The 26,865-nt window shown below is 33.8% G+C and overlaps 1 protein-coding gene across 1 annotated transcript; it reads left to right on the top strand.

The window, feature by feature from the left end:
* The first annotated feature begins 14,184 nt into the window (after window positions 1-14,184).
* Window positions 14,185-17,176, top strand: LOC101249271 (ACT domain-containing protein ACR2). The gene is made up of 8 exons (XM_010323641.3): window positions 14,185-14,342; window positions 14,580-14,652; window positions 14,729-14,780; window positions 14,879-14,993; window positions 15,130-15,197; window positions 15,728-16,387; window positions 16,482-16,586; window positions 16,674-17,176. Exons 2-8 carry the CDS (start codon window positions 14,582-14,584, stop codon window positions 17,037-17,039), a joined length of 1,437 nt encoding a protein of 478 aa, XP_010321943.1. The 5' UTR covers window positions 14,185-14,342; window positions 14,580-14,581; the 3' UTR covers window positions 17,040-17,176.
* The last annotated feature ends 9,689 nt before the right edge of the window (window positions 17,177-26,865 follow it).

Here is a 26,865-nt window from a genome sequence, read left to right as displayed (position 1 = left end):
TTCTCGCAGATCTTGAATTGCTTCTTCCTCTCCCAAACATTATAACAGTACAACCTCAAATGACCTTCTAGATAATGTGTCCTTGTAGTAAAGGAAACAAGGTGCACAACGACGAATGTTAGTCCTTTTATTTGGATTTTCTAGAAGTATCCCGTAACACATGTAGTAAATAAATGGTAATCTACAATATTCCTCTGCAACTTCTAAAACGGCAAAGATATGATAAAACTCATTTTCTATATATTCTTCCTCATTTGGCGGTGGTACTATCTATATTTGACAAATAGTAACTTTTGTTTGATCAGGAAGGGTTAGCATCGAAGCTAGGGCATCCTATGCATCGACTCTTTGATTTTTCATTCTACACACATGTTGAAGGGTTACATCTCTAAGCCATCCTATCAACTTTTGAGAATAATCATTATAAGGACGCAATTTAGGTTTTTTTACCTCATAACTTCCCAAGAGTTGGTTGACCACCAACTGAAAGTCACCAAAGACTTGTAAGTCTAATTTTTTCATGTTGACAACCATCTCAAGTCCAAGTATCAATGTTTGGTATTAAGCGACATTATTAGATCAACATTGCTTCAAAGTAAAGGAGAATGGTAGAATCTTTTCGATATTGACCCTTAATTGTGTATGATTTAGTTTACAGAAGTTGATTTCAATGTGTGCACTGATCATAATGTCTAGACGTTATGGATGAACATACTGAATAAGAATGAGAGTTTAACCACTATGTATAAGTGAGAGATGAAAGAAGTTGGTTTGGGTCATCCATGTGGGCCAATCCGATCCATATTAATAAATATATAATATATAATTTTATATTTTATTTAGTAAGAAAAGGGATGAGACATAATTCTTTTAGAAGTTGTTCCCGTTAGGATTAAAAAAGAATTTTTCTTTCAAAAAACAACTATATCGTTTAGAAAAAAGAGAAAAGACGTTCCCTTTTCTTCTCCTTCTTCCTTCTCAAATATAAGTAAAGTTCATATGAAAATTCTTTGAACGTTTCTTCTTTTAAAGTGTCAGATTGAACCATGGTAACATGTATGATTTTAGTCTGACTTTATATGGTATAGTTCATGATTATATGCATGTAATTGCATTTTCTGACAAGTAAAATAATATTAAATGATCCTGCATATAAAGTGTTTGATTAGATTCTTCACTAAATAAAAATAATCATGAAAACGTTCTGCGAATAACTTGATGAATTATCCTAAACAGAAGTCATAAAAAACTATAAACATAATTAAAAAGTAAAAATAAACCACAAACAGTTACCACTCTCAAAGGACAAAGCAACTGCCACAAGAGTGATACTACTAATAGTATGACTAATAGCAAAGAAGAAAATGTGAGATAAAACTTAACTAACTAACTAATCTCCTTTAATTTCCTAATATCTGAACTTTATAACCTTCTCATAAGGTCATGTCCTTGGTACACTGAAGTTGCTTCATGTCATGTCTAATCATCTCTCTCCAATATTTTCAGCCCACCTCTACCTCTATTGAAACTATCAATAGTCAGCCTCTCACACCTCCGTATTAGAGTACCGGTGCATCTCCTTTGCACTTGTTTGAACCATCTTCCGCTATTAGGGCCCTATTTGTGTTGGTTATCGTGATTCTTAATCTTATCCCTCCTAGTATACCAACACATCCATCTCAGCAATCCACAATTTGCATTTTCTAAATGTGGGAGCGCTTGACTAGTTAGCAGTCCACTCCAACAACATTGGAAGTCTAACCACTACCCTTGTAGAACATGCGTTTAAGTTTTAAGTCTCGCCTTCTTTTCACAACAAATGCTAGGCTTCATTTCATCCATCTTGCACCTATACGATGTGTAACATAATTGTCAATCTCCACATTTCTTACATTTCTTGTATAATTGTTTCGAGGTTACTTTAAACTTCCTTTTTTCTTAATGATCTATGTATCAAACTTCATTTACACCAACCTTAGGCATCACATCACTGAATTGGACTTCAAGTACTCCATTTTGGTTCAACTTAACTTGAATCCATTAGACTCTAAGGTCTGCCTCCAAAACTCTTTTTATAATTCACGACTATATATATATATACACACACACACACATATATATATAGCTTAAATTCATTATCAAACGCTTACAAATTTCATTTTGATTAGTAACTTTACTAATATTTAATCATAACCAGTATCCCTTTCAATAATTCTACCACAGTAGAAGTGTGAGATGAAAATTGGTATCAACATGTCTGATTTTTGCCTTTAAAATTTAAGTTGAGGATATTTTAGTCATTATATGTTAGTAGCTCTACTTACGTGTCTAAATTTGTTCCTCACTATTATAGATTTCATTAGTTTATGTTGGCAACACCTAATTTTAATTGTAAAGTTCTCTCATTTCACATTCTTCTCTGATTTATTTGGTCTAATTTTTCCTTTGTCCTTCGTAATTTCTTCGGTTGTTCTTAATAATTGTTTGGGTTACCTAAAGAGTTTTAGAACTTTAGAGATGAGAAATTCTCCTCAATTAACAATTCACCTCAAAAGTTGATAAGGATCGACTTTGAGATGAGAAAGAGAGGGCAAATTTTAGGAAAAGTGACATGAATTTCTAAAAGCTCAACAAATCGCCATAACAACAATGAATCAGTTGGGTTTTCCTCTCTGTATGAATTTTTTTTCTATTTGGATCTGAATTCATCACTGACATTCGTTTAGTTTCTTAATTTTGGTGAATATTCCCTTCTCTGTGATGTTTACAATATTTTTTTTTGCTTTTAGTTTCAATGTGGTAATTTCATTGGAATGAGTTGTTTGGAAAGTATTGTGAAATATCTACCACTTATTTCACAAAAAAACATGAACAAAACCTCTACATCAACACATATGTATTAATGTGTAGAGAACTCTACCTTTTGGGTTGATTTATTTTAATTAGTTTCTGTGTCTCGTGATATTTGTACTGGCGCCGAGAATTTTTTGAATTTAGGAGCAACGTTTGATGTGTACGTACATTTGAAATAGAAGAAAATGTAGGTTCAAAATTTTCTAATGGATATGTAAGAAGTTAAAATTGTAATAAATGCTAAAGCCATCTCCCCAATTCCTCTTCTCAATGCCCAAATTAAGGATTACGCTTCAACAAATTATTGAGTCTTCCCCAACTTCAGTATGTTTCAGTTCATATCTTTTTATTTCTATTTTGAGTTAATGGTCAAAAACATATTTATTTTTTGTACCCAATGTCATGAACTTAGAGTATTATTAGATCTCCGTGCGGCACTAGACTCATGAATCTTTCACAATCTTGTAAGCTCAAGTAAGCTCTTTTAAACTAATATCGTTAAGAGAATGAAAGGGAAGTCTTAGAAAGATTTGGAAAAAGGTTTTATATTGCTTAGAAGATTGCTAATAAGTCGTTCGATGATTTACAAATGAGAGCCCCTCTATTTACACTAAATCCTAGGGGGATAAAGTGTAATTTAATATTATTTATAAGTCTCTAAGTTATTTACACTTTGGTCCATGTTCTAGAAAAGTCTACACATTCTAGGATTTTCCAAGGCATTTAAAGAAAGAGTCTAAGTTATTCTAGAGTTTTCTATAAACCTCTCCACAATACTAGACTCTTCCGACCCTATCCATTTGCAAATTTGACTGTGAAGTGACGGGACGTGACACTCTCCCCTACCTATTGATGCGACGACCGTGTCGCATTGCCGCTGCATAGGCATCCAATTCTTGTGCATGCGTGACCAATAGTCCATTGACTAGATCAAGGTCCTCGTGCAACGTCCTCAATTGTTTCTTTATCTCTTTCAGCTCGGTCTTATGATACACCTCTTTCCTAGGAGGCAATCACCTTGGCGTCTTCTTTGGCATCACAACATTGTTCCCTCTTGGAACCCTCTTCGTGCATGGTGACAAGGCTTAGAACCATTGTCTTCTTTCAAAATTGTAATGGTAGCTAGAAATGTTGACTTCTCCTTCTTATGATATTTCTTGAGTTGCATGTCCGTTAGTCAGACCTTTCCTTCTTTCTTCAGTGCCTCAACCATAGGAACCTTGCATGTTCCTCCACGCTCCATGACCAGAAGTACTTGGAGGTAAGGATCGATCACAGTGATGCTTACTCTATGTTAGACTCCACTAACTGGAGTCGGTGGTGCATTGACCGTCCTGAGTTAGGCGTTACTTAGACTGTAGCGCAGCCCCAACCTTGTCGCTGCCCTTTTGTTCATGATGTTAGCCTCTACACCGGTGTCGACCATAGCACAAGCGGATCTTCCATTGATCTTGATGTCGACATACTTTGCGTCATATTCTTTTGACTTTCGTAGTTACTTCATGATAGATTTTCATAGTCCTATCAAGCCCAACTGCGTCGTCTCTGTGCCTTGTTCTTGCTCATGTGTATTCTTCTCTTTCCGCTCTCGTAGAATAGCACCAAGGTTCTTCCATTCAAGGCACGTCGAATAGCTATGCGGGCCACTGTATATGTAGCAACCACCTCTTTTGGCAACCTCTGTCTTTCTCTCTGTGTCTCCATTATGTCCGGACTTCTTGCCATCAGACTTATAAGTATCATGTTTCTGAAGATGTGGTCTCTACTCCTCGCCTTTGACACAATATACCCCACCATGGTCATGATTACCTCTCATATTTTCTTGGCTCTGTCAAGCTTCTCGTGCCTGAAGTTTGTCAAAGCTTTAGCCTTCATGATTGTTTCATCAACAGTCCTGACCTATCGGCGTTCCGATTCTATCGTGGCCCAATTCTGTGGCCCATCCATGAAGTGGAACAACATATCTTCATCCGTGAGGTTCGGAATATGAAGCATAAGGGTGGTGAACTCCTTCATGTATGCCAGAATGCTTCCCGTTTGCTTTAATTCCGTAAGCTTTTGCTTGACTTCATAGATGGTGTTGTTAGGGAATAAGGTTTCTTGAAATCCTCGCGGAATCGCTCCAACGTGTTGATGGTGCACGTGTTGAAGAAAAAGGAAGCTGACAATTGGAACATGTCAAAGGAACAGGTCCAATGCAGCTGACTGACCTGTCTACAGCTGCTAAAGAATTAGAGTAGCACTACGATTAGACTACCTATGTTAATTAGGATTATATTTCGTCTAGAATTATATTGTGATTTTGATTATATTACGACTAGAATTACTATTAGAATTATAGTACAATTAGAATTTAGATTATTTATAATTGTATTATTATCATTATTATATTAGTAATAGATATTATAGTAGGCATTATTATGTATATTACTAGTATCCTAAAATTATATGTAAATCAATTTATAATTCATATAAAATGGTATAGCTGGAAAAAAACATATGATATTATAAATCATGAAATACTTAAACATAAACAAAATATTTAAAAGTTAAAGTAAAAAATCATGTAGTTCTAAAAATTATAAGGTACAAATAACTATTTCAAGTTTCTAGTCCCTAGTCTTATACCAATTTAGTAATTCATTCAATACACACATTTGATCGAAACTCATACTAAAGTTTAATACAATATATATAAAAATCAACAAATCAAAATGTGTATTGATCAGATTTCATACACATTTCACCCAATAATGGCAGATTGAAACCTACTTGATATTTAAAATGTTGAATCCATATGGTATGAACTATGTATATTAATAGTATACTGAAATTAAAAATAACCAACAAGTGAAGAGAGACTGCTATATTGAAATATTGAATCCAAGTGATATAATTTTCGTATATTACTAGTATCCTTAACTTATAAAAACCAATAAGTAATTCGTAGTAGACGATATACATGAAAGAAAACATATGATTTTATAAAAAAGTAGAAGGTACAAGTAACTATTTTCTTGTCTGTGGGATTGCTGTAGGATAATTGGTGGTACCTAGAGCATGTTCTTTAGCTATGGGAAGTCCATTATATTTACTAGCAACCGTATCAGTAACTTCACTGTCACTTATCGCGCCCTCTTCATTCTTTATAATTTCATAATGCCATAAGATTGTGGCATACCTTTGACGGTGGTACGTTGCATCGATATCAACAAAAGACATATCCAAAACACCATTACTGATGTATTCATCAAACAGAGATGTGTACATAGAAAAATCACCGTAAAAAATTTAAATGAAAAAAATTAATAACTAAATAAAGTGAACATTTATAATGAAATTAGTATAGTATAGAAAATATGTACTTGGAACTATCTTCTTGTTTAGGAACATGCATCCTGTGCTCGATATCAAGTGGGTTGGACTGAGACTTGTGTTCATATGCAGGTAATTTATTAGCATACAAGTCAAGCCTTTTGTCATAAAATCATGTGCTTTGTAAAAATAGTGATAACATTGTTGCAAGTTTATCAACAACTTCATTGATTTTGTTGGTGTGAACAGATCCTTCCCTCCTCGAATCATCAGACATCTAGGCTTGATTTGGAATACAACCAACAATAAATGAAACTTCTCATAATGTTGACACGAACAATGAATTTGTCAACTCTATCCCAATGAATATTAGCAAGTAGTTTGAAACCTCTAATGCACTGTCCAACATCGTGGTCGGTAGAATGCATCTCATGTCGTAATTTGACTGTCTCCGCTGTTCTCAATGTTAATAATACACGCCATAAATCAACATTCAACTGTACTGTATGATATTGTTGTTGGAGAGTATTTTGCGTTCTTTCGCAGATAATACATAATAATATTAACATACTGTTATAAAAAAAAGATATTAAACATGTTTCAATATTTTGTATAAGACGCATTCAAATATCATACATATAGCACTACACAAAAATTTTAGACCAATGTTATACAACATTCATTCAGTATGCATACATTCAAGAACAGTAGTTATAATTACAAAATTTTGAAAATACTTGTTTTGAATTAACTGTTTAAAAAGTTGATAGATGAATGAATTTTTTTTGTATACACGTATACCTGCGACGCCTAGAAGAAAAACCTTTGAAAATCGTTTTTTTATACTCATTGATCAACTCGCTGCAACCCCAAACTGATTAGACTTTCAAATTGTTATTTGATTTGAAATAAAATAGAAACTCTTTTTGAACTACTTTTGCCTTTCAACAATTGAATGTACGGTATGTGTCATATTTTTTGGGGTTCCTATTTCTTGCTTGCATAGCTGAAGTTGTATTAGCATTAAGAATTAGATCAAGTTCAAAAATCTGTGTCATAGTCAAATCAGGCAATCATCCAATGATGGTGGTTTTGAATTCGATGATGCATGTCTGTCAACATTGAAAACAATATAAATATTTTTGTTAGTTGACTTCTGAGCCTCATTTATATGTCAAAATATCATAATGTTAAAAAAACTTTGTAAATGAAAGTACATATCATAATAAGATTTAAACTCATACCATCCGTATTTGAAATATGAATGTATTCACACATTGAAATGGAAGGCTGATCCATTAGAGCTTTATCAGATTGTTCAACATTTTGACGTGCATCATCCTAATGTATGATATAATATAAAATTCAATTATAAAGTAGTGTGAAAAGTATATCATACAAATTTTATGCAGAAAATAATATAAGATTTAACACAAGATCAGTAAAACGCATTAATGTTGTCTTTCACAGATTTAATAACTAAATTGAACCAACAAAAAAATTAAACCAACTATTTCATACACTTTTAATAGATGTTGAGTAATTCAACATTTACACAATTTTATTACATATATAAAACAAACAAACTAGAAAAAACATGCAAAAAATTTAGTCATACAAAGTTCATACACAAATAAAACTATGATAAAATAACTATTTTTATTTTTAACTTGTAAAACCCTTTAATTTCATATAATACATGTTGGTTTTTTCACATATAATAAAATTGAACCAAAATAAAAGTGGAACCAAATTGTTTCATTCAAAATTTATACAATTTCAATACCTATATCTAACAAAAAAACTGCAAAAATATTTATAATATCTACTCATACACATTTCATACACAAATCACATATTGATACAATTGTTGTTTTTAATTTTTACTTTGTAAAACCCTTTAATATCTCATAATACCTATTGGTGTGTAGTTGATGTTAGTTGACCTCTTGACGACCTAATCTTTTTAATTATTGGCTTTGTCGAATTATTGACATATGTTTTCATTTCGGCCATGTGCATGTCAACCTTATGAATAGATGTAAAAATATATGTTAAAGCATTAAAATTTTATACAAAAAGAATTATTAGTAATTAATTTAAAAGGGATGAATAATAACATTATCTTAATTGTTTCAACTCCACCCTAACCTATCATTGAACATTAGTATATTGGATAAGTAATTTGTAGTATGCTAAAAAAATGTATTAGATCAATGATTTTTTATTGTATAACTACGAAGTTTCTTCCTTCAACTCTAAATACTTTTTGTCGACATCAACACCATGTTCTTATGATGTTCCTTGATCTTCCGTATCATGATTGCTTGAAGATTGATTTAAAATATACTGATCCATGGCATTTAACTCTTTATCAGTAAACACTATGTTTCTGAATTTATGTTGCAATTAAAAAAATTATGTAAGAATTATAATATATAAAAGAAAGGTTAATAATTTATATTTACTAAAATAACAGTAACAAAAATGTGACCTGATCGTCATGTGTTCTGAAAATCGTATTCTTCAAGTCATCGAAAAAGATAATGTCATTCGTTGTGTTCCAGTTCAAAATATGTGTTGTGCGATTTGAAGCACGAACAACAATTGTATTGTCAAAGGGATGACAACACTCATAAAAGATAACTCTATAGCTATATGGAACAGACTGAATTTGAATGGCGTAGGATTGTTCATCAACTTATGACCGCAAGCTTTAAGAGTTGGTTTAAAATATTCATTACCCCATGAAAAGTTGAAATAATTACCAGACTCAACCAAATCCAAATACAACTTGGTAATGGTTATTTTAGATGATTTCGAATCAGTAAAAAATGAGGCAATGAAATACAAAATGTCGATTTTGAAGAGATCATCACCCTCAAAAAATTTATTCAGTTTAAACTTGTGAAAAAGTCTCACTTAGAGACTTTGTTTATTTCCCCAAAATATTCTAAGATAAGTCTATTAGAAATAGACGGATCAGAAAAAATTCAAAAGGTGGATCACATTTGAGCCCAGTAATCGCTGTGAATTCCTTTATTCCAAATTATAATTTTGTACTGTTTATTTTAACAACAAACATGTCATCTCTGACATTTTCAGATTCAAGAAGAAACAAATATCCAAGTGTTGACATTGAATCTTTATATTATGCAATTCATAAGATATACCACAAAGGGTTTGTACGATAAATTATTGAAATCTTTCTTGCCCAAAGAAATTCAATAGATCAGCGAACACATTCATATTTGTACATGAAGACAAATATGTTGATACCTTCTTTGCCTATAAAAATTCAACACTCATTCACGTATTATTCATGTTTCATACACATGGATATCAAAATAAATTATATTCAAAATTTATACAAAAAAGATTAGTTGAACATTTCATACATTTTGCATACCAAATAAATAATTCATCAAATGGACACAATTAATTAAAATACAAACACAACAAAATGTTTATACATAATTCATACCAATATTATTCGAAATTTATATTGTAGTTATATAATTCATACAATTTAAATACCAAATTAATATTCATCGTATACAAACAAGTAAGATACAAAGTCAGTAATGTTGATATACAAATTATATCAATAATATTCAAAATTTATACAAACATACTAGTTAAACAACCCATGTAATTTGCATATCAATATAATAAGGCATCATATACTGATGAATCTGATAGAAGTCATTTTAATTACTTTTGATGATGACAAATCATGATTCTAATGAACCAGGTTCATCTACTTATAAATAAGTCATGACTCTCATGAATCAGGTTCATCCCCCTGTAAATGAAAGCACAATTACAGAATAAAAGAGGCACATATTTATTTATGGAAATAACAAGAAAAAAAGAGGCATATTTATAAAAATAAATAGAAAAGACAAAACCTTTCTTAAGACGTTATCAACTTTACGCAGAAAAATAAAAGAGACATATTTATGAAAATAAATAGAGAAGGCAAAACTTTTTCTCAAAAGGTTTTCAACTTTACGCGTATATGTCAGCAAATAAACAAATATTTTCCATATCAACTTTGTAGAGAGGCGGTGATTCTTGATCATAGAATATCTATATAAATAGAGATATCAAGCAAAAGAAAATTGTCTTTGCTATCGAGGAAAGAGTGAATAAAAGTGAGAAGAAGAGAGAGGCAGCGAAGATCGTTTGTGAATTTTGTGAGTTTTTTGTTAGCTTGTGAGTTTTATGAATTTTTTGTAAGTTTGTGAGCTTGTTGATTGTAAACAAGTGGGTTTGGCTTCTTGTGGCAAGAGAGAGTATTTGCGAGTGAGTTTGGCTTCCTATAGAGAGAGAGAGAGAGAGAGAGTATTTGTGAGTGAGCTTGCAAGAAATGAGTTTGGCTTCTTGTGAGTTTTAAGAGTTCAATTAAAGTTAATTGAAAATTGTAATTCAGCAAGAAAAGTTAATAAAACAGAGTTGAGTTTTTCCTTCCTTGAGATAGGAAAGTTTTAATTAAAGTATATTGTTTTACTTAACTTGTTTACTAGGCAAATAATCAAGAACCTGGTTCTCGATATAGAGGGGTAAGGTTTCTTCATATACATATAACTAAAGGACAAATACACAAATGTTAATGCACAATTCATACAATTTGAATGCATAAACTAACTATCAACATTCATACACTACTAATCATATACACATGATTAAAGGACAAATATACCAATGTTAGTACACAATTCATACAATTTTAATACATAAACTGACTATAAATATTCATACACTACCAATCATATGCACAATTTAAGGCCAAATAACTAATGTTAATACACGATTCATACAATTTTAATACATAAACTGACTATCAACATTCATACACTACCAATCATATACACATAATTAAAGGACAAATACACTATGTTAATACACGATTCATACAATTTTAATACATAAATGACTATCAAAATATCCATATTTCGATTTTCAATTAATTTTTGACTAATGTAATCATAAATTAATTATATGACTTACCCTAGAAACTTTTTTGTCTTTTTTGACTGTTGGTATCTCTGATTTCTTATTTTTCTGCTAAGTTCCTTGTTGATGGTCTTTAAAGATTACAAGATTAAGCAACATCGACATTTGTCGATTTTTTGTTTTACTCTTTTTTGTAACATTAACAAAAGCAAAATCAAAGTCAGAAGGGGTTTCAACAATTTTCCCCTTCTTCTTCTTTCCCTTCTGATTTACCGGAGTACCTCTTTTGTTTGCTTGGTATTTTTTCTCTTTTTGAACATTGGATTATGCAAAACCATCCATCGTTTGCATCGGGCTTTCAACAGTTTTACGCGATGAGGTTCGAGTTAAAATATTGAACGATGGGACATGAACTTCATCAAATGAAGTTCTTTCAACAAATCTTGAACTTTTACGAGACATGGATTTCTTCGACATGGGTTATGAGGAAGAGGGGATGACAGTTTTTGAATGTTTGGTAGTAGGATGTTGGGAAATATTGTAGTGGGTGGTGGCGTGTGGCGTGTGAGAATGTGAGTGTATGCTATGACTGGCGTGTGAGGGAGGGGGATGTGATTGGGGTATGAGGTGATTTCATTGTAATGGTAAAGAAGGAAAGATAATCAATATAAATCCTTAAAAATAAGTGACCGATAATATTATGTAACTATAAATAATTAAAAAATAAAACTAAAAATTAAAAGAGACAGTTTTAAAAAGGGAATCGTTTTGAAAAATGGAACTGTAATTAAAGTAATTAACTTTAAACATTAATAATTAATAAAATAAAAATTTTAATTGATTAAACATTTTTCAGATTAAATTATAATTGATTTTCAAATAAATTTAATTTTAAGTATTATGTTATAACACGTAAATAATATGTCATAAGTGAAAATCTTTTAAAAGTATATTTATAACCTGTAATATATACCCTTAAATGTGTATGTGTGACTTTTACAAAAAGAATATGAGATATGTGACTAATTGCACTTTATATGATCTCGTGTATAAAGTATGCATGTACAAGCAAAGCAAGTAAATATACTTGGCATTAAATTTGATGGCTTGTAATGCCTATTGTGCTACACTTAAAATTTTGTTGGTGCTGATGAGAAAACTTGGTGTTATTTGATGTAAGTGAGAAAAATAATTATATTGCTTGCTAACTCTACTTTGGAGGTTGAAGTAAAAAAAAAATTAAGCTTCAACTAGTGAAAAAAGTGGATCCATTTTACTATATTAAACACAAGTTTATTTTGAAAAAATAATTTTTCTAGTTTTGATTTAATTGTGATAGCTCCAATGTAATGGTAGAATAAAAAATCGTTATTAGACGATAAATTCAGACTCATGATAAGAAAAACTATATTGTGAGATTATATTAATAATTGGTATACAATCAATATTAATTATGGTAAAATTATTTGTGTTAATCTCGCATATTCTTTAACTAAGACCTTAGCAAGATATAGGGTATGAAGCACAACTAGGTGCGTGAAAGGATATATCATATTTTTTTTGTCAGATATGAGAAAACTCAACCTGGAACTAGAAATCTTAGAACAAGATTCAAACAGGAGAATGAATCATATGATGACTAGTTGTGAAATTCACTATTGTTAACTTAATTCAATCCCCATCATGTAAGTGTATTTATCGTATAATAATTTGTGGAGGTTGAGTATTTGAACATTTAATGAAATTTTGTATCTCGTATAAGTGGGCTGTCAAATTATAGGAGCTCTCTTGACAGATTTCACTTGTGTAAGTGTAAAAGTAGGCCGCTTTATATGAGAATGAGCTTTATCTAAAAAACACTCATCCAAAACTGGGATATCACAAGGTTGTAATGTATTGACTAAAAATGTTTATGTCAATACCTTGATTTTGGTGTCTAAGAAGTGATATTGCATTTCTCTTAAGCAGTCATAGTTTAAGCCAGCGACCATTGCTGATTAGGAGTAAAGATCATTGTTTTGCTAAGTGAAGGTTCAATGCAACCACACCTCTTTATGAATAATAGTCTACCTTCAACTGAATTATGAAGTACTCTCTTATTTTAATATCAAAATGAATGGGGAACGTTGATGCATATTATTTTTTTATTAAATTAAAATACTAAGCGCATATGTTAGTGATGAAAGTTAACAAGGATGTGGCCATTATTTTGGAATAACTCTTGTAATCACTTTTGCCATGATCTACCACTAATTTCACCTATTATTCTTAACTTATATAACCTTTGGGCTATATTCATTTAGCCAATTTACTACCAATTATATTCTTACTCTTTATTAAGGAAGAATTCATCACCTATAAATAGTGATGACCTTATTTTAATTTTCAGAACAACAAATATACAAGAGAAAGAGTGTAAGAGAAGACAGAAGTGGTATATAGTGTATGTACTGAACTAGTGTACTGAAAGAGAGAGTTGAGACAAAAAATAATATTCTTAATCTTCAACTAATTCACTATACAAAAGAGAGTATTTTTATGTTGAAGGAATGTATTCTTTTTGTGGAGCTTTGGACTCTTCAAGTAAATACAGAGTTATTTGAGTTGTTGGGCCTTTGTATCATGAGGGAGACAAATCAAAAGTAACATTGCTGAGTCGGTGTGTATTATGTTGCAGTGTACTTGAATCTCTTTAAAGACAGATATCTGTACTTCCACCTAAAAAAATAATTTATTCATTTTTAGTTCAACTATAATTTATTATATTTGTCGTATATTACACCAACATGACTCACATTATCTTAATAACAAGTCGTCCACAACTTAATCAAGTTATATCAATCAAATAATTTGTACTACTATAATCCAAAATTTATGTAAAAGAAAATATTGTTATGGCTAATGACGGTCTTAGCCCCTGCCCTAACAAGTCGCAAAGCCTATTCGGTATTCCAAGAATTGAGGAAGAACTTGTGGATGGTTGACGACACATAATTGACTTGTTGAAAAAAACATGACTTTTAATATATTTTCTTCCATTTTTCTTTTCGAGAGAGAGCACACAGAATTTTAATATCTCTCCCTTTTCAAGGAATTTGTTCATGAAAATTTATCATGTTACCAATCTTCTGAAAAACATTAGGATTTGAGACTTCTCATTGGCATCTCTCCTTCTCCTTTTTCTTTCTTTATTTATTTAGTTAACAAGAATAAAGGTTAGTAGTTTCTTGTCATATGTTCATATTTGAAGAGTGTTTTTACACAAATTTTCAAATGCAATATAGTTTTACATATCAAACCAGAAGAAGAATCAATTGCATTATATTGTTTTTTTTAATTTATTTTGTTAATTGTTGGCACCATTGTTCTATCAAAATTTATTTGTTGGATATTGTTATTATACATTATTTTTAGTTTATATGACATGACATGACATAATTTTTGGTTTGAAGGCATGAACCCAGTTTGTTCGCCTTATTTTGATCCAGATTTTGATAGCCTAGCTGAGAGGATAAATGGCCCAAAGTAAGTCATCAAAATTAAATTGGCTTCTAAAAATAAATAAAATTAAATAGGTTTAACTTATTTTCCTTATTTGTAGATGTCGAGTTACTATTGACAATGAGAGTCTAGAGAATTGTACAGTAGTTAAGGTAACACAATCTTTTTATTTATAACAACTATGAATTATTAATCTAGAATAAAAATGTATTTTTGTTGTGATAAACGTATCCATTTGTGTTATATGCAGATTGATAGTGTAAATAAACAAGGTCTCCTGCTGGAAGTAGTGCAAGTGCTAACAGATATGAATCTCATTATACTGAAAGGCTATATATCTTCAGATGCTGGATGGTTCATGGATGGTATAATATTCACACCATTCCTATCGTTATTAATTTATACTCCGTGTCCCATAAATTGGATAGAGACAGTAGTAATTATCCCAATTAATTATAAATAGAATCTAATATGTTCCTTCTAAATGCTTGTTTTAAACAGTGTTCCATGTCAAAGATGAGCTAGGTAACAAAGTTACCAATCAAAGAGTTGTCAACTATATTCAAAAGGTAACAATCATATAAGTTATAACAAGCTTAGTATAGCAAATTTAATTAAATCTTAGAATATGTGATACTTCGTTTCAATTTGTTTGTTTTTACTAAGTTGATATAAAAGAACACAAAATTCAAAATTTTATAAGGAAAAAGGACAAATACACTCACGAACTATTGAAAATGGTATGCCGATACCGTATGACATATATTTGGGACATTGATGCCCCTGTCGTCATAAAACTAGAACATATATGTCCTTCACTCTAATAGAGGACCAAATAAGGACATGTGATGCAATTTTATCCGTCGATCCAATTTTTAATAAATGTCGGGTTGGTGGATAAGATTAATATAAAGGGTATATACGCTCTAATTTTTAAAGGATAGGGGCACCAATGTCCCAAAAGTATGGCAGAAGGTATATCTGCATACCATTTACGATAGTTGAGAAGTATATTTATCTTTTTCCGAATCTTATATTATTAATTCCCTCCTACTCTTATATATATGGGAGTGATGAAAAGATGAAATAAAACATGCAGGCGATTGGGGCAAATAGGGAGGGAATACAGAAATCAATGACAGGAAGTAGAAAACATTTGAAATGTGATGAACCAAGAGCAATTGAAATGACTGGAAGAGACAGGCCAGGACTATTTTCAGAGATATCAGCTGCCCTAGCTGATCTCCATTGCAACGTTGTGGAAGCACATGCATGGAGCCATAATGCACGTTTAGCTTGTGTTGTATACATATCAGAAGAGTCTACTGACAAACCTATTGACCATAATCGCTTGGCAGCAATCGAAGATCACCTCACGACAGTGCTCCGAGCAACAACATCTCCTAGGAGCACAAATGAAGAAAATGTGAAACAACAAGAAGTGAAAACGGCTTATGGACTAATTAACCCTGAAGGAGATCAAGGCACGGTGACTGATGTGGAACGTAGACTACATCAGCTTATGCTATCAGTTCGTGATTTTGAAAGCCCTATAAGAATGGGATTAATTGAGAGTAATAAAGAAGACAAAATGTTGAGTGTGTGTATTGAGAATTGTCACGAAAAGGGATATTCAATTGTGTCCGTACAGTGCAAGGATCGTAAGAGGCTCATGTTTGATACGGTCTGCACTCTTACAGATATGCAATATGTCATCTTCCATGCTTCTGTTGATTCCCGTGGTGGTTATGCATTTCAGGTATTCAAAAGTTATTAGTACAGTATTTGGATATATTGATAAAAGTTGGTCCGAATCAGAAAAATAAAAAAGTTTTTTTTTTTTCACGTGACAGGAATATTTCATCAGGCATGTTGATGGATATGCAATGAGCACACAGGGTGAGAAAGAAAGAGTAATAAAGTGCTTGGAAGCTGCTATAGAACGAAGAGTTTGCGAGGTCTTTTCTTCAATGGGCTGGTTGTTTTTACCTTAAATTTCATTCATTTCATTCTAATATATATATGTGATTAATTTTATTTTACAGGGAATCCGGTTAGAACTATGTGCAAATAATAGAATAGGATTGCTATCAGATATTACACGGGTTCTACGAGAGAATGGTCTAGCTGTTGTTAGAGCAGATATAGCAACAGAAGGAGGGAGAGCAAGAAATACATTCTACTTAAGAGATATTTCAGGTAATAATATTGACATGAAATTTGTGAAATCAATGAAGACTGAGATGGGAGAAATAGATGTTGCTGTCAATAATGAGACAGCCACTACTCCTACAACAACAACCAACACAAATAACTCATTATCCATGACACGTCCAAGCTCTTTTCGCTCTCTTGGAGATTTAATGAAATATCAGTTCGAAAAACTCTCCCACAACTTCGTTGCCATCTAGTAAATTCCTAGCAATTAGATCTAGCATGTAAATTCCTAGCAATTACATCATCTTCTTTCTTTCTTCATATAGCTAGCCTACCTCAAAACTAGACATTATTATTATTATTATTATTATTATTATTATTATTATTATTATTATTATTGTACATATGTAAAACTTGTAAATTTTCTACAAGGATATTATCTGTGAACAAAACCTAGAAATTTTCTTATTTTATTTCTCGAAATCATGCTTACTTGGGGCCAACAATTAACCAAACGCAACTATATATGACTCTACACTAGCCAAGGCCCTGCACACACAAGTATATGTGTGAAAATAATACTTTCAACCTACAACAAGAGGGAGTTACCTGATTTAGGTTGTGACTTCGAGTAACTAAGAGAGCAAAAAGGATAGAGGTTTTTTTAAAAAACAACGATATGTTGACCTACTTTGTCTTGTTTTGGAAGTTTTGTCAGCCTAGAAGAAGATAGGTCATTATGAGTCAAAGACTTTGACTATCACTTTCGAGATTAGTTGCGTTAGGCCCATGAGTAGACATGAAACTGTATTGTGATTTTTTGGCTCTGAGATTGGATAGAGAAAATGATCAAAATAGTCCTTAATGTTGGAATTAGATTGATTTGGTCACTCATATATGCAACTTACGGAAAAGGTCCTTTATATATGTTAAAAACTTATTAATTTAGTCTTTCACCCTAAAACGCTAACTATATCAAAATATTCTGTCAAATTTAACAGAGATGTGCAACTCAAGTGACACACAAAAATCTAAAACAAAACTCTGTCTTCTTGGATCAATTCCAAAGGATGAGAACTCTCGCCTGTCAAACAAAAATTATTTTCTTGTAAATCAATGAGCACAAATTTTTCCATTGTTAGTGTTTGAGTAGGTTTCGACGAAGGTGAAAAAGACGGATAGTGACACACTCATCAAAATTGTTGTTTATGAATGACAGGAGTAGAACAACAAAAACTATAAATTGTCAAATTGTAGAAACTGGAATCATGCACCAGATGCATTCCGATAAGAAGATGAGAATCAAATTTGACATTTTAAAGTTATTGAGTAAAATTGTGCACTCGAAGAAAATATGGTAACAAATGAAACTGCTAACAATCAATGAAGCGAAAAAATGATTGACTCGAAGAAACTATGAAAATAGTAGCGCTATAACAAATATGATATATAGCTACGAAATTATTAGCAACGACATCAAAATTCCTCACTAATTATTTGCTTTTAGTGACAAAATTTACTTTTCGTGCTTAAATATATGAGACACGTAATTTTAGTGAGAAAACATAGAAATTCGTAGCAAAGTTTTGTCCACTAAAGTTTACCACAAAAAAATTAATTTGCGTCATTTTGTTAAGTAATTTTAGTCATGAATAAAAAGTTATCGATGACACATTATTTCGTCACTAATAGTGTATGTAAAACATGACAAACTACGACATCAACTTCGTCACTAATTATTCGCTTTTAGTGACAAAATTTTTTTCGTGCTTAAATATATGAGACACATAATTTTAGTGACGAAACATATAAATCCATAGAAAAATTTTGTCCTAAAGTTTTCCACCCAAAAATTAATTGACGTCATTTGTTAAGTAGTGTTAGTCACGAGTTCAAAGTTATTGGTGACATATTATTTCGTTACTAATAATGTATCTAATTCATTAAAAAAAATTATCGTATAATTTATTAAATTTTGAGCACAAAAAAATTTCATAAAAAAAATGTTGTTATAATATCGATAGATTAAAGTCGTAGTTATTTATTATAAATTTTAGCTATGAAAATTTAGATTTAATTATGACATTTATTTCGTCACTAATAATATAAATAATTGGTGACAAATATATTATTATTTCTAGTCAATCTGTGATGTAGAACAAAATAGTCAATCTGTGATGTAGAACAAAATAATTGTCACAAAATATGTAATGTGTTAAATAGTGACAACTTAAAATTTATAGTGAATAATTCAACTATTTGGTACATAAAAGATTAATAGCTAAATACAATTTTTTTGCTACAATTGTTCATAATTACAAGTGACAAATTACAAAAAGAATAACACAAGTACTTTAGAAGAAATAGACAAAGTCCATTAGTTAATTTGCAAATAAAAATATTAAAATCAACAAATTCAGTCGATTTTGTAAAAACTAAAAAGTTCAATAAATTATAAAATGCATTATTTGAAAAATACAATCCACGTTATAAGTATCGTGAGTAGGGCAGTATTCTACCACTAGATCATTAATATTTGTTGGTTTAACTTTTTTGTTTTTTATTTTATACAGTTTTATTGATAAGCACGATAAAAAAATAATTTCTCAAGTCTTTGTGTTAATTTTTGTGCATGTCTATTGATTTGTGATTGGTAAATGACGTAGATCTATTTGCTTCTATCTATAGATATGTACATATGTAATAGTAATTTCACATACATATGTGAAGTAACTATATAGAGATAACATAGACTTACAAACTTAGACTTTGCAAAGGTGCGATATATTTCTGATACACTCAAACTATACTTCCCTAAAGAAGTATAAGCGGTCGTATCAAGTAAAGAACCCAAATGTTAGGTTGGGGTTGATCCCACAAGAAAAATAGTTTAGACTTAACTTTAATCTACGATTAATTCTATTCAGTCAAGTGTTTTTCGAAAACAAACAATTAAAGGGGGTATTTTGTGTAACAAAAGTAATTAATTAAGTCTAAGTAAATAAGTAGCTAGTTCAAATATTTGATGTTTATCAAATGATGAGAGAAACTAGGGTGTAAGTGTTTCTCATTGGTTCATAACGCAGTAACCCTAGCTATAACAACTTTTTCCTAGTATTTTGCATGAAAAGTAGTAAATTATGTATCCCTAATTTCTTGATCTGACAACTAGTGAATTTCACTCCGCACCTTGGTCTGGCTACGCGTGTGTACTTTACTAAACCTTACCTTTTACCTCATATTAAGCATCATAATCGATGTATGACTTAGTTATTACTTCGTACCAATCAATAATAGCCTATTAGATAGTATATACTAAATCTACGTTGATAATTATTTTCTTATTATCTACCTCCTTGGTCCGACAAGTAGCAACAAAGCGAGTTCTAATACGTGCACTCACTAAAAAGACTTCTAAACAAAAAAAAATTATCAATACATGTAAGAAACTATTCGAGAATTGTTATTTTAGCTAGTTTTACTTTGTTAATGACCCTTGGTTCCCACAATCCTAGTTATGGATTTAGTTACCCATGTTCATAATTACACAATTCATATTAATTAGACAAGAATTCATTTACTTACTTTGATGAGATTGAAGAAAATCCAGAAAATCACTTGAATTCGAGAAAATAGTTCAATAAACGATTCTCGAAAAATGAAGTACTTCCGAAACCCAATATTCAACAAACAATATTACAAATAAGAAAAATAACCAAGAGTCTATCCCCAAATTGAGGTTTTTGATCCTATTTATAATAAAAGAATCCTAAACATAAAGGGAAACCTAAATAAGAAAAATCTATCAAAAAACGCGTCTCTCGTCGATGACTTGACCAACGTACTTTTGAGGTAATGACAGATCGTCGACACCTCTGTCGGTCCATACTTCAACTCTATTTTCAGCAGCTTTCTTCTCCAACTCTCTGTTACCATCGACGGACCAAGAGAACGGTCCATTGACACGACGACGGTTCGTCGATAGACTTTGTTGCTCCACACTTAGAATCTTTTCAAATCGGGTACTGAGGCTACATTCTGTTAACACCAACGGATCACCGTCCTCCTTTCCGTAGCCTCACACTTAGTAACAATTTCTCAATTTTTCCTTGGAAGCATAAGATCTTCATGGCAACGGTTTCCACCTATGGGTTGTCGATGGGTAGACGGACTGTCGATAGCGCCATAGGTCATCTTTTCTACAATTTTCAGCACATCTTCAGCTTTTTCATTTTGGACAGTTTTTCCTACAAACACACAGAAAAATAAATTAAAGCTATTTCAAAGAGGCCTTAGACATACACTAAACTTAAGGGAAAAATATTGAAAGTACCGAGATACCACAGTACATCAACACCCTCAACTTAAATTCGTTATTTGTCCTCAAGCGACGCACTAAGACTCACCACAAGAATCTTTGTACAAAAGTATCCTTATTTTAGCTTTCGCAATCATCTGGCTATCAATCCCTATTTTTTAAATATGTTCATGCATGATATCACTATTAGGCTCGCTCATATGGATCAGACCATGACACAGACTCACCACGCACTGACACCTCTCCTCTTTTACTTCTCACCAAGGTGCCAACTTTCCAGTATTGCAACTAGTGTCCTTTGTTTAAAAACAATGTCCTCTTTTTTCACATAGTTATTTGAGTTTGAATATAATGATTATTTTTTTCAATACTCACTCTCTGAACAACTTCTCACCTCATTGGCACTTATCGCCATAGGCTTGCCCTTATTTTCACTGCTTTAAGTTCTACGTATTAGACTCTTAGGATCATGCTAGGACTTTCTTAGATTGTAACGTAGGCTCAAGGTCAGGTAGGGTACATTTTGATGTATTTTAGTGACTTGTTGTCCTCCTTGACATAACAACTAAGCATCCTACCTTTTCATCGTTTATTCTGCCCTATTTCTTAATTTTCTTATATTCTTTTACCTTGTTTTTCTCCTTTCTTTCTCCTTTTTTTGTAAGTGACTCTTATTTTATTTTTTCATTTTATTTTACTTGCAAAATTTGCAATTTTTCACTTGATTTCAACTTTGCTTGAGTCATTTTTCTTTTCTTCTTTCTCTCTCTTTATTCTTTCATCCCCACTTTTCGAAGCATTCCTCATAATATCCACCATCAAATCATGGATTTGCCATGATTCAAGGTACAAAATACCCAAGGTTGGGTCAGGGCCACGACAAGGTTGTTTTCTGCATTAACCATCCTCAACTTATGCTTTTGGCATAAGCTGAGGTGCACATGTCCAAGAGGGACCAGGACTAACACGTTGTTCCCAGAAGATAAGTTGGGGTAGAAAAGAAAGGTTCATTTTAAGCTCAAATCATTTGGATCAAGAAGGGATTAATTTCATTCGGTTTTATTTTATCTAGGCTAAAGGCTTACTATCTTGAACAAGGGCCTATGATCCTTTCCTAATTGTCTATTACAGATTACTTTTAGCAGGACTAACTGGGCAAGTTCTAGCTCAGTACCAATGGTGGTCTATTCTTTATCACACTCACTTAACACCTCATTACCCTACCATATTATTAGACACTTAGTTAGAGCTTAAGATTGAGGGTCATGCAGGGGTGTATCTCTATGTCATGCTTAGAGCCACACATTCATCATTCACTATGCCTAATCATGAAAGCATTTTCTTTAAATCAGGATATCATTTTATTTAGTCATCATGCTTCATATTTCATATCAATACTATGTACAAGATACTAATGTGCCGGTTCAACAGTAAAGTAAACAGTCTCTTGGGGAAAAAGAACACAAGCAAGAAAACCCAAAGAGAGGATAGTGAGTTGGGATATTCAAACATCACCCTAGCACTCACTTTTCATATACCCCACCCCCACCAAAAGAGCATACATATGTCCCCAATGCATATGGTAGGCTAAGCAAACCTGAGGAGCATAGCGCCGATGATCAACAAGATGGCAGGTTCGGTTTTTCAGAACCCGCTCCCTCTGTAGTAGGGACACCATCAGTAGTGTCTGCAGCAATAACAACACCCTCAGTAGTGCTCCTCTCAACGTCAGCAATCCTTGAGCTAGAAGCCCCAGCAGCCACCTCTTAAGCCCTCCTCTATCGGGCATCCTCATCAATTAGGGAGGCTCTCCTCGCAGCCTGCAACTCAAAATGTTCTCTCTTCCTAGATCGAGTCTCATCATCCTCTCAATATCGGTGCCTCTTTGTATGCTCACAGGGCTGAGGTGATGAGTGGTGGAGAACAGTGCAACCATCACCGTATTCTCAGCAGGCTCCGCATATGGGGCCTCAGACTTTGGCACTCGGGCCTCCAGTATGGCATCCATATATGCTCTCAGACTCACCACAGAAACCTGGAGAGTCGTCAAATCTGTAGTATGGGATGGTCGAGCGAGAACCCTCAATTCAAATGCATCAAGGCGCTGGTGGACCTCTATAAACTGCCTCTCAGTCCGCTGGGCCATCTTCTTCTCGATTAGCTCTTAAGCCTCAGAAATGGAATTCAAATCCAAGGCCCTTAAAGGCCCTCTCATGAATGACCGCCTGTAACAGCCACATGAAATCCACTTCGAACGCAGTAACCATGGCAGCTATCAGCACTGCTCTATCCCATGTAACAATATTATCAGCAGCAGTGGGGGAGAGGCAATGACGGACCATGATCCATAAGAATTTGGCCGTGAATGTGTGGTTAGCCTTCTTTGGGATCCAGCACCCAATCAGCACCCTCGACATCCACTAAGATGTTCTAGGCTATCCACGTCTTGGAGGTCTCTCTCAGCACTCTTTCACACTGGAAACGATAGTCCTTTGCCAGATTCCACCGATAAGCAAACTCGGGAGTGAGGGGGGTCCTGGTGGCATCAGTGTCAGCACCATATAAAAATCTTCGAATGGAAGACAAAGAGATATCCACCCGCTTTCCACGGACACGAACATGCTCAAGTGGTGCGTGTTTGGCGTGGTTAGTCCGCCTATCCAAACTAGCCCTAAGAGTTGCCACATAAGTGGTGTAGAACTCTTGCACCATCTCCTCGCAATAACGACCCAAACTCCTAGACATCCACTTTAGCCGATGGCGGGTTAAAAGGTCATGTATAGCTATCTCATTGTGGGAAGACTCTCGGTAAAAACTAGCCGCTCATCTGTCAGAGTCTGAGTCATGACCCCCTTGTCGTTAAGCAGCTTTCCATCCTTGTATATCTGATATTGTCCCTTGACACACCACTGGTTCGGCTGATCAACAACCGGTGGGGAGACGTCAGTCAGGGGTGCTGGAGTAGAATCCACACTGTCAGCCTCCTAAGACGAGGCAGAGTGGACCGATGTAGATGGAGTAGTGTCCCCCTGTAAAGATGAATCTTCCTCAGACCCGAAAGCCTCCGCAGAGCCAGATTATACCTCACAAACTGCAGCAGACCCAGACGGTGTGCCTGTCAGAGTGCGCTCCTCATTAGACTGTGAGGCAGTGACTACGCTGGACGCCACCCTCATGGGCATGCTACGAGAGGTCCTAGCAGCACTAAACGGTGTCTGGGTGCCTGGGGGAATGTATTTGAAGTCACGTTCATCGTCGAACGACCCAATCACCGACTGGCGGGAAGGGGCGACAAAACTTGGAACGTCCTCAAGAGTAGACTAAGTCTTGATTGGGTTCCATGTGTACCTTCAAGGATGGTTTATTAGTTCCAATGTAAGCATGCAACACACTCAAAAGAATCAAACACAGAGGATGATAGACAAACAGAGTGGTGATGCAAAACTGATTGATGAACCATATCGACGGTCCGTCAATGTGGGTTCGTCGGTTGAAACTTAGAGAATTTATTTAGATATTGCAGAAACAAAGATTCTGTTAGAGACGACGAAAGTGTAGGACGGACCATAGACGGAATGACGGTATGTCAGTGGGGTTCGTCGATGGACCCTTAGAAATTTTTTTGGATTCTTAAAAAACATCGTTTTTGTTAAGGACGACAGACCTGCAGGACGGACCGTTACAAAAGTTTTGAGGAACTTCAGAAATAAGGGTTTTGATATAGTCTACGGTCATGCAGGACGGTCCATCGACAGGTTGAGGGACCGTCGTCTACCTCCGTGGGTAGACACTTAGACAAACTAGGGGAGGTGTTGTTGACGGACCCCAACGATGGTCCATTGAAGGACCGACGGTCCGTCGACAATGTCTCGTTCTGTCTTTCAGAGACAGAATTTTTGTAGCCATTGTTACCCCCAAAGAACAATCTCAGATAAATCTAAGAAACATTAAATTCCTCTAGCGTTTAACAAAACATTTCATCATTCCTAGGACATGAATTATCGTAATCTTAAAAATAGAGTCTCACAGACTATCAAACCCTTAGTCGGAAACAACAACACTCAAAACACATCAATTATTAGATGATACATCCCCATCCCATTCACTTTCATTGTTCTAAAAGACTAGGAATTCAGTTTGAAGATTTTAAGCATGCAACGGTGTCTCAAATTCAAGACCCATTATCGTATTCCAACAATTTAGCATGTAAAGTAACGAGAGCAAATAGAGCAGATCAGAAAGACATACCTGTATACTGTAGTGTAAGGAATGAGGAGATGAATTCTTGCAAGTACGAAACACCAAAAAACGTCCTCGAACACCGACCGGATAGAAGACATATGAAGATGGAAAATTGGGTAAGAGAAGGGATTTGGGAAACAGATGGAGATTCGGGGAAAAAAAGAATTTGAGTGATAGAAATGAGAGTTAATGGGTGAGGAAGTGGAGAAGCTTAAGGAAAATGAGGAGGGAAACGGTTTTGGGGAAGGTTTTGAAAGGGTGGTTAACTGAAAAGTTTAAAAATTTAATATATAGTCGGTCTGGTCTGGTCGGGTTATTGGGTCAAAGGAGCCACGGTTCCCCATCGACGGATCGTAAGTAAGTCGACAATCCATCGACTGCTCCATTGAATGCGCCCTAACTTAGAAAAAAAATTAAAGAATCAAACCTGGGATCTACGAACCCTACAGACGGTCCGTCGACAGGATGACGATCCGTCGATCAGCTTACCAGACCATTTTTTTGCAAATTTTTGGGGATTTGGTCCCTGCACATTGAACACCCAATAAGCTAATCTTTTTGTATTTTCTGGACACTTTTTAGACACGGACCCTAGTTTTCTCTCTAGATAACATTTCTAAAACAAGATAAAAGAAAATTAATATGTGACATTAAGTGAGAAAAACAGAAATAATGCAACTACGCCTATGAAATCACGAAAAAAATAAAACTATTATTGGCTAGAGGATATATATTGGGTTGCCTCCCAATCAACGCTTGATTTAACGTCATGGCGCGATGCAGGACTCTTGATTACTTCGACTTCATCAATATTGTATTCCTCGACCACTTCATTCACCTTTTCAGCATGCCCAAGGTAGATTATGATTCGTTGCCCGTTCACCTTGAACCTTACACCCTCCTTATTCTCCAACTCAACGATCCATGAAGGAAAACTTGGGTGATCAATAATAGACCAGTTCATTTGGATTTGAGTTTTCCCGGAAACAAGCGCAACCTAGAGTTGAATAAAAGCACCAAATCCCAAACAAAAAAATTGCGCTTCTCAATCTTCTGGTCATGGTACTTCTTCATCTTTTCTTTGTAAAGTGACGAACTTTCGTTTGCCTTTAAGCGAAATTCATTAAGCTCATTCAACCCATTTAACCTCTGTTTCACAGCCTCATTCCAATCTATTTTCAGTTTCTTCATTGTCCACATGGCCTTATGCTCTAACTCAATCGACAAGTGACAAGATATACAAGTTGGTATGGGGACATGTCTATGGGAGTCTTGTATGCTGTCCGGTAGGCCCAAAGAGCATCATCAAGCTTCCTTGACCAATCCGTTCTATTCGTATTCACCATTTTCGCCAGAATCTGCTTGATTTCTCTATTTGACACCTCAACTTGCCCACTAGACTGAGGATGGTATGGCGTGGCCACATTGTGGCAAACCCCATATTTCTCCAACAACCCTTTGAACAATTTGTTGCAAAAGTGGGATCCCCCATCACTAATAATTGTCCTTGGGGTGCCAAA

Source organism: Solanum lycopersicum, chromosome 6, assembly GCF_036512215.1.
Source record: "Solanum lycopersicum chromosome 6, SLM_r2.1".
NCBI lineage: Eukaryota > Viridiplantae > Streptophyta > Magnoliopsida > Solanales > Solanaceae > Solanum > Solanum lycopersicum.
The sequence above is the reverse complement of the archived record's forward strand: the minus strand, read 5'-3'. Positions and strand labels throughout refer to the sequence as shown.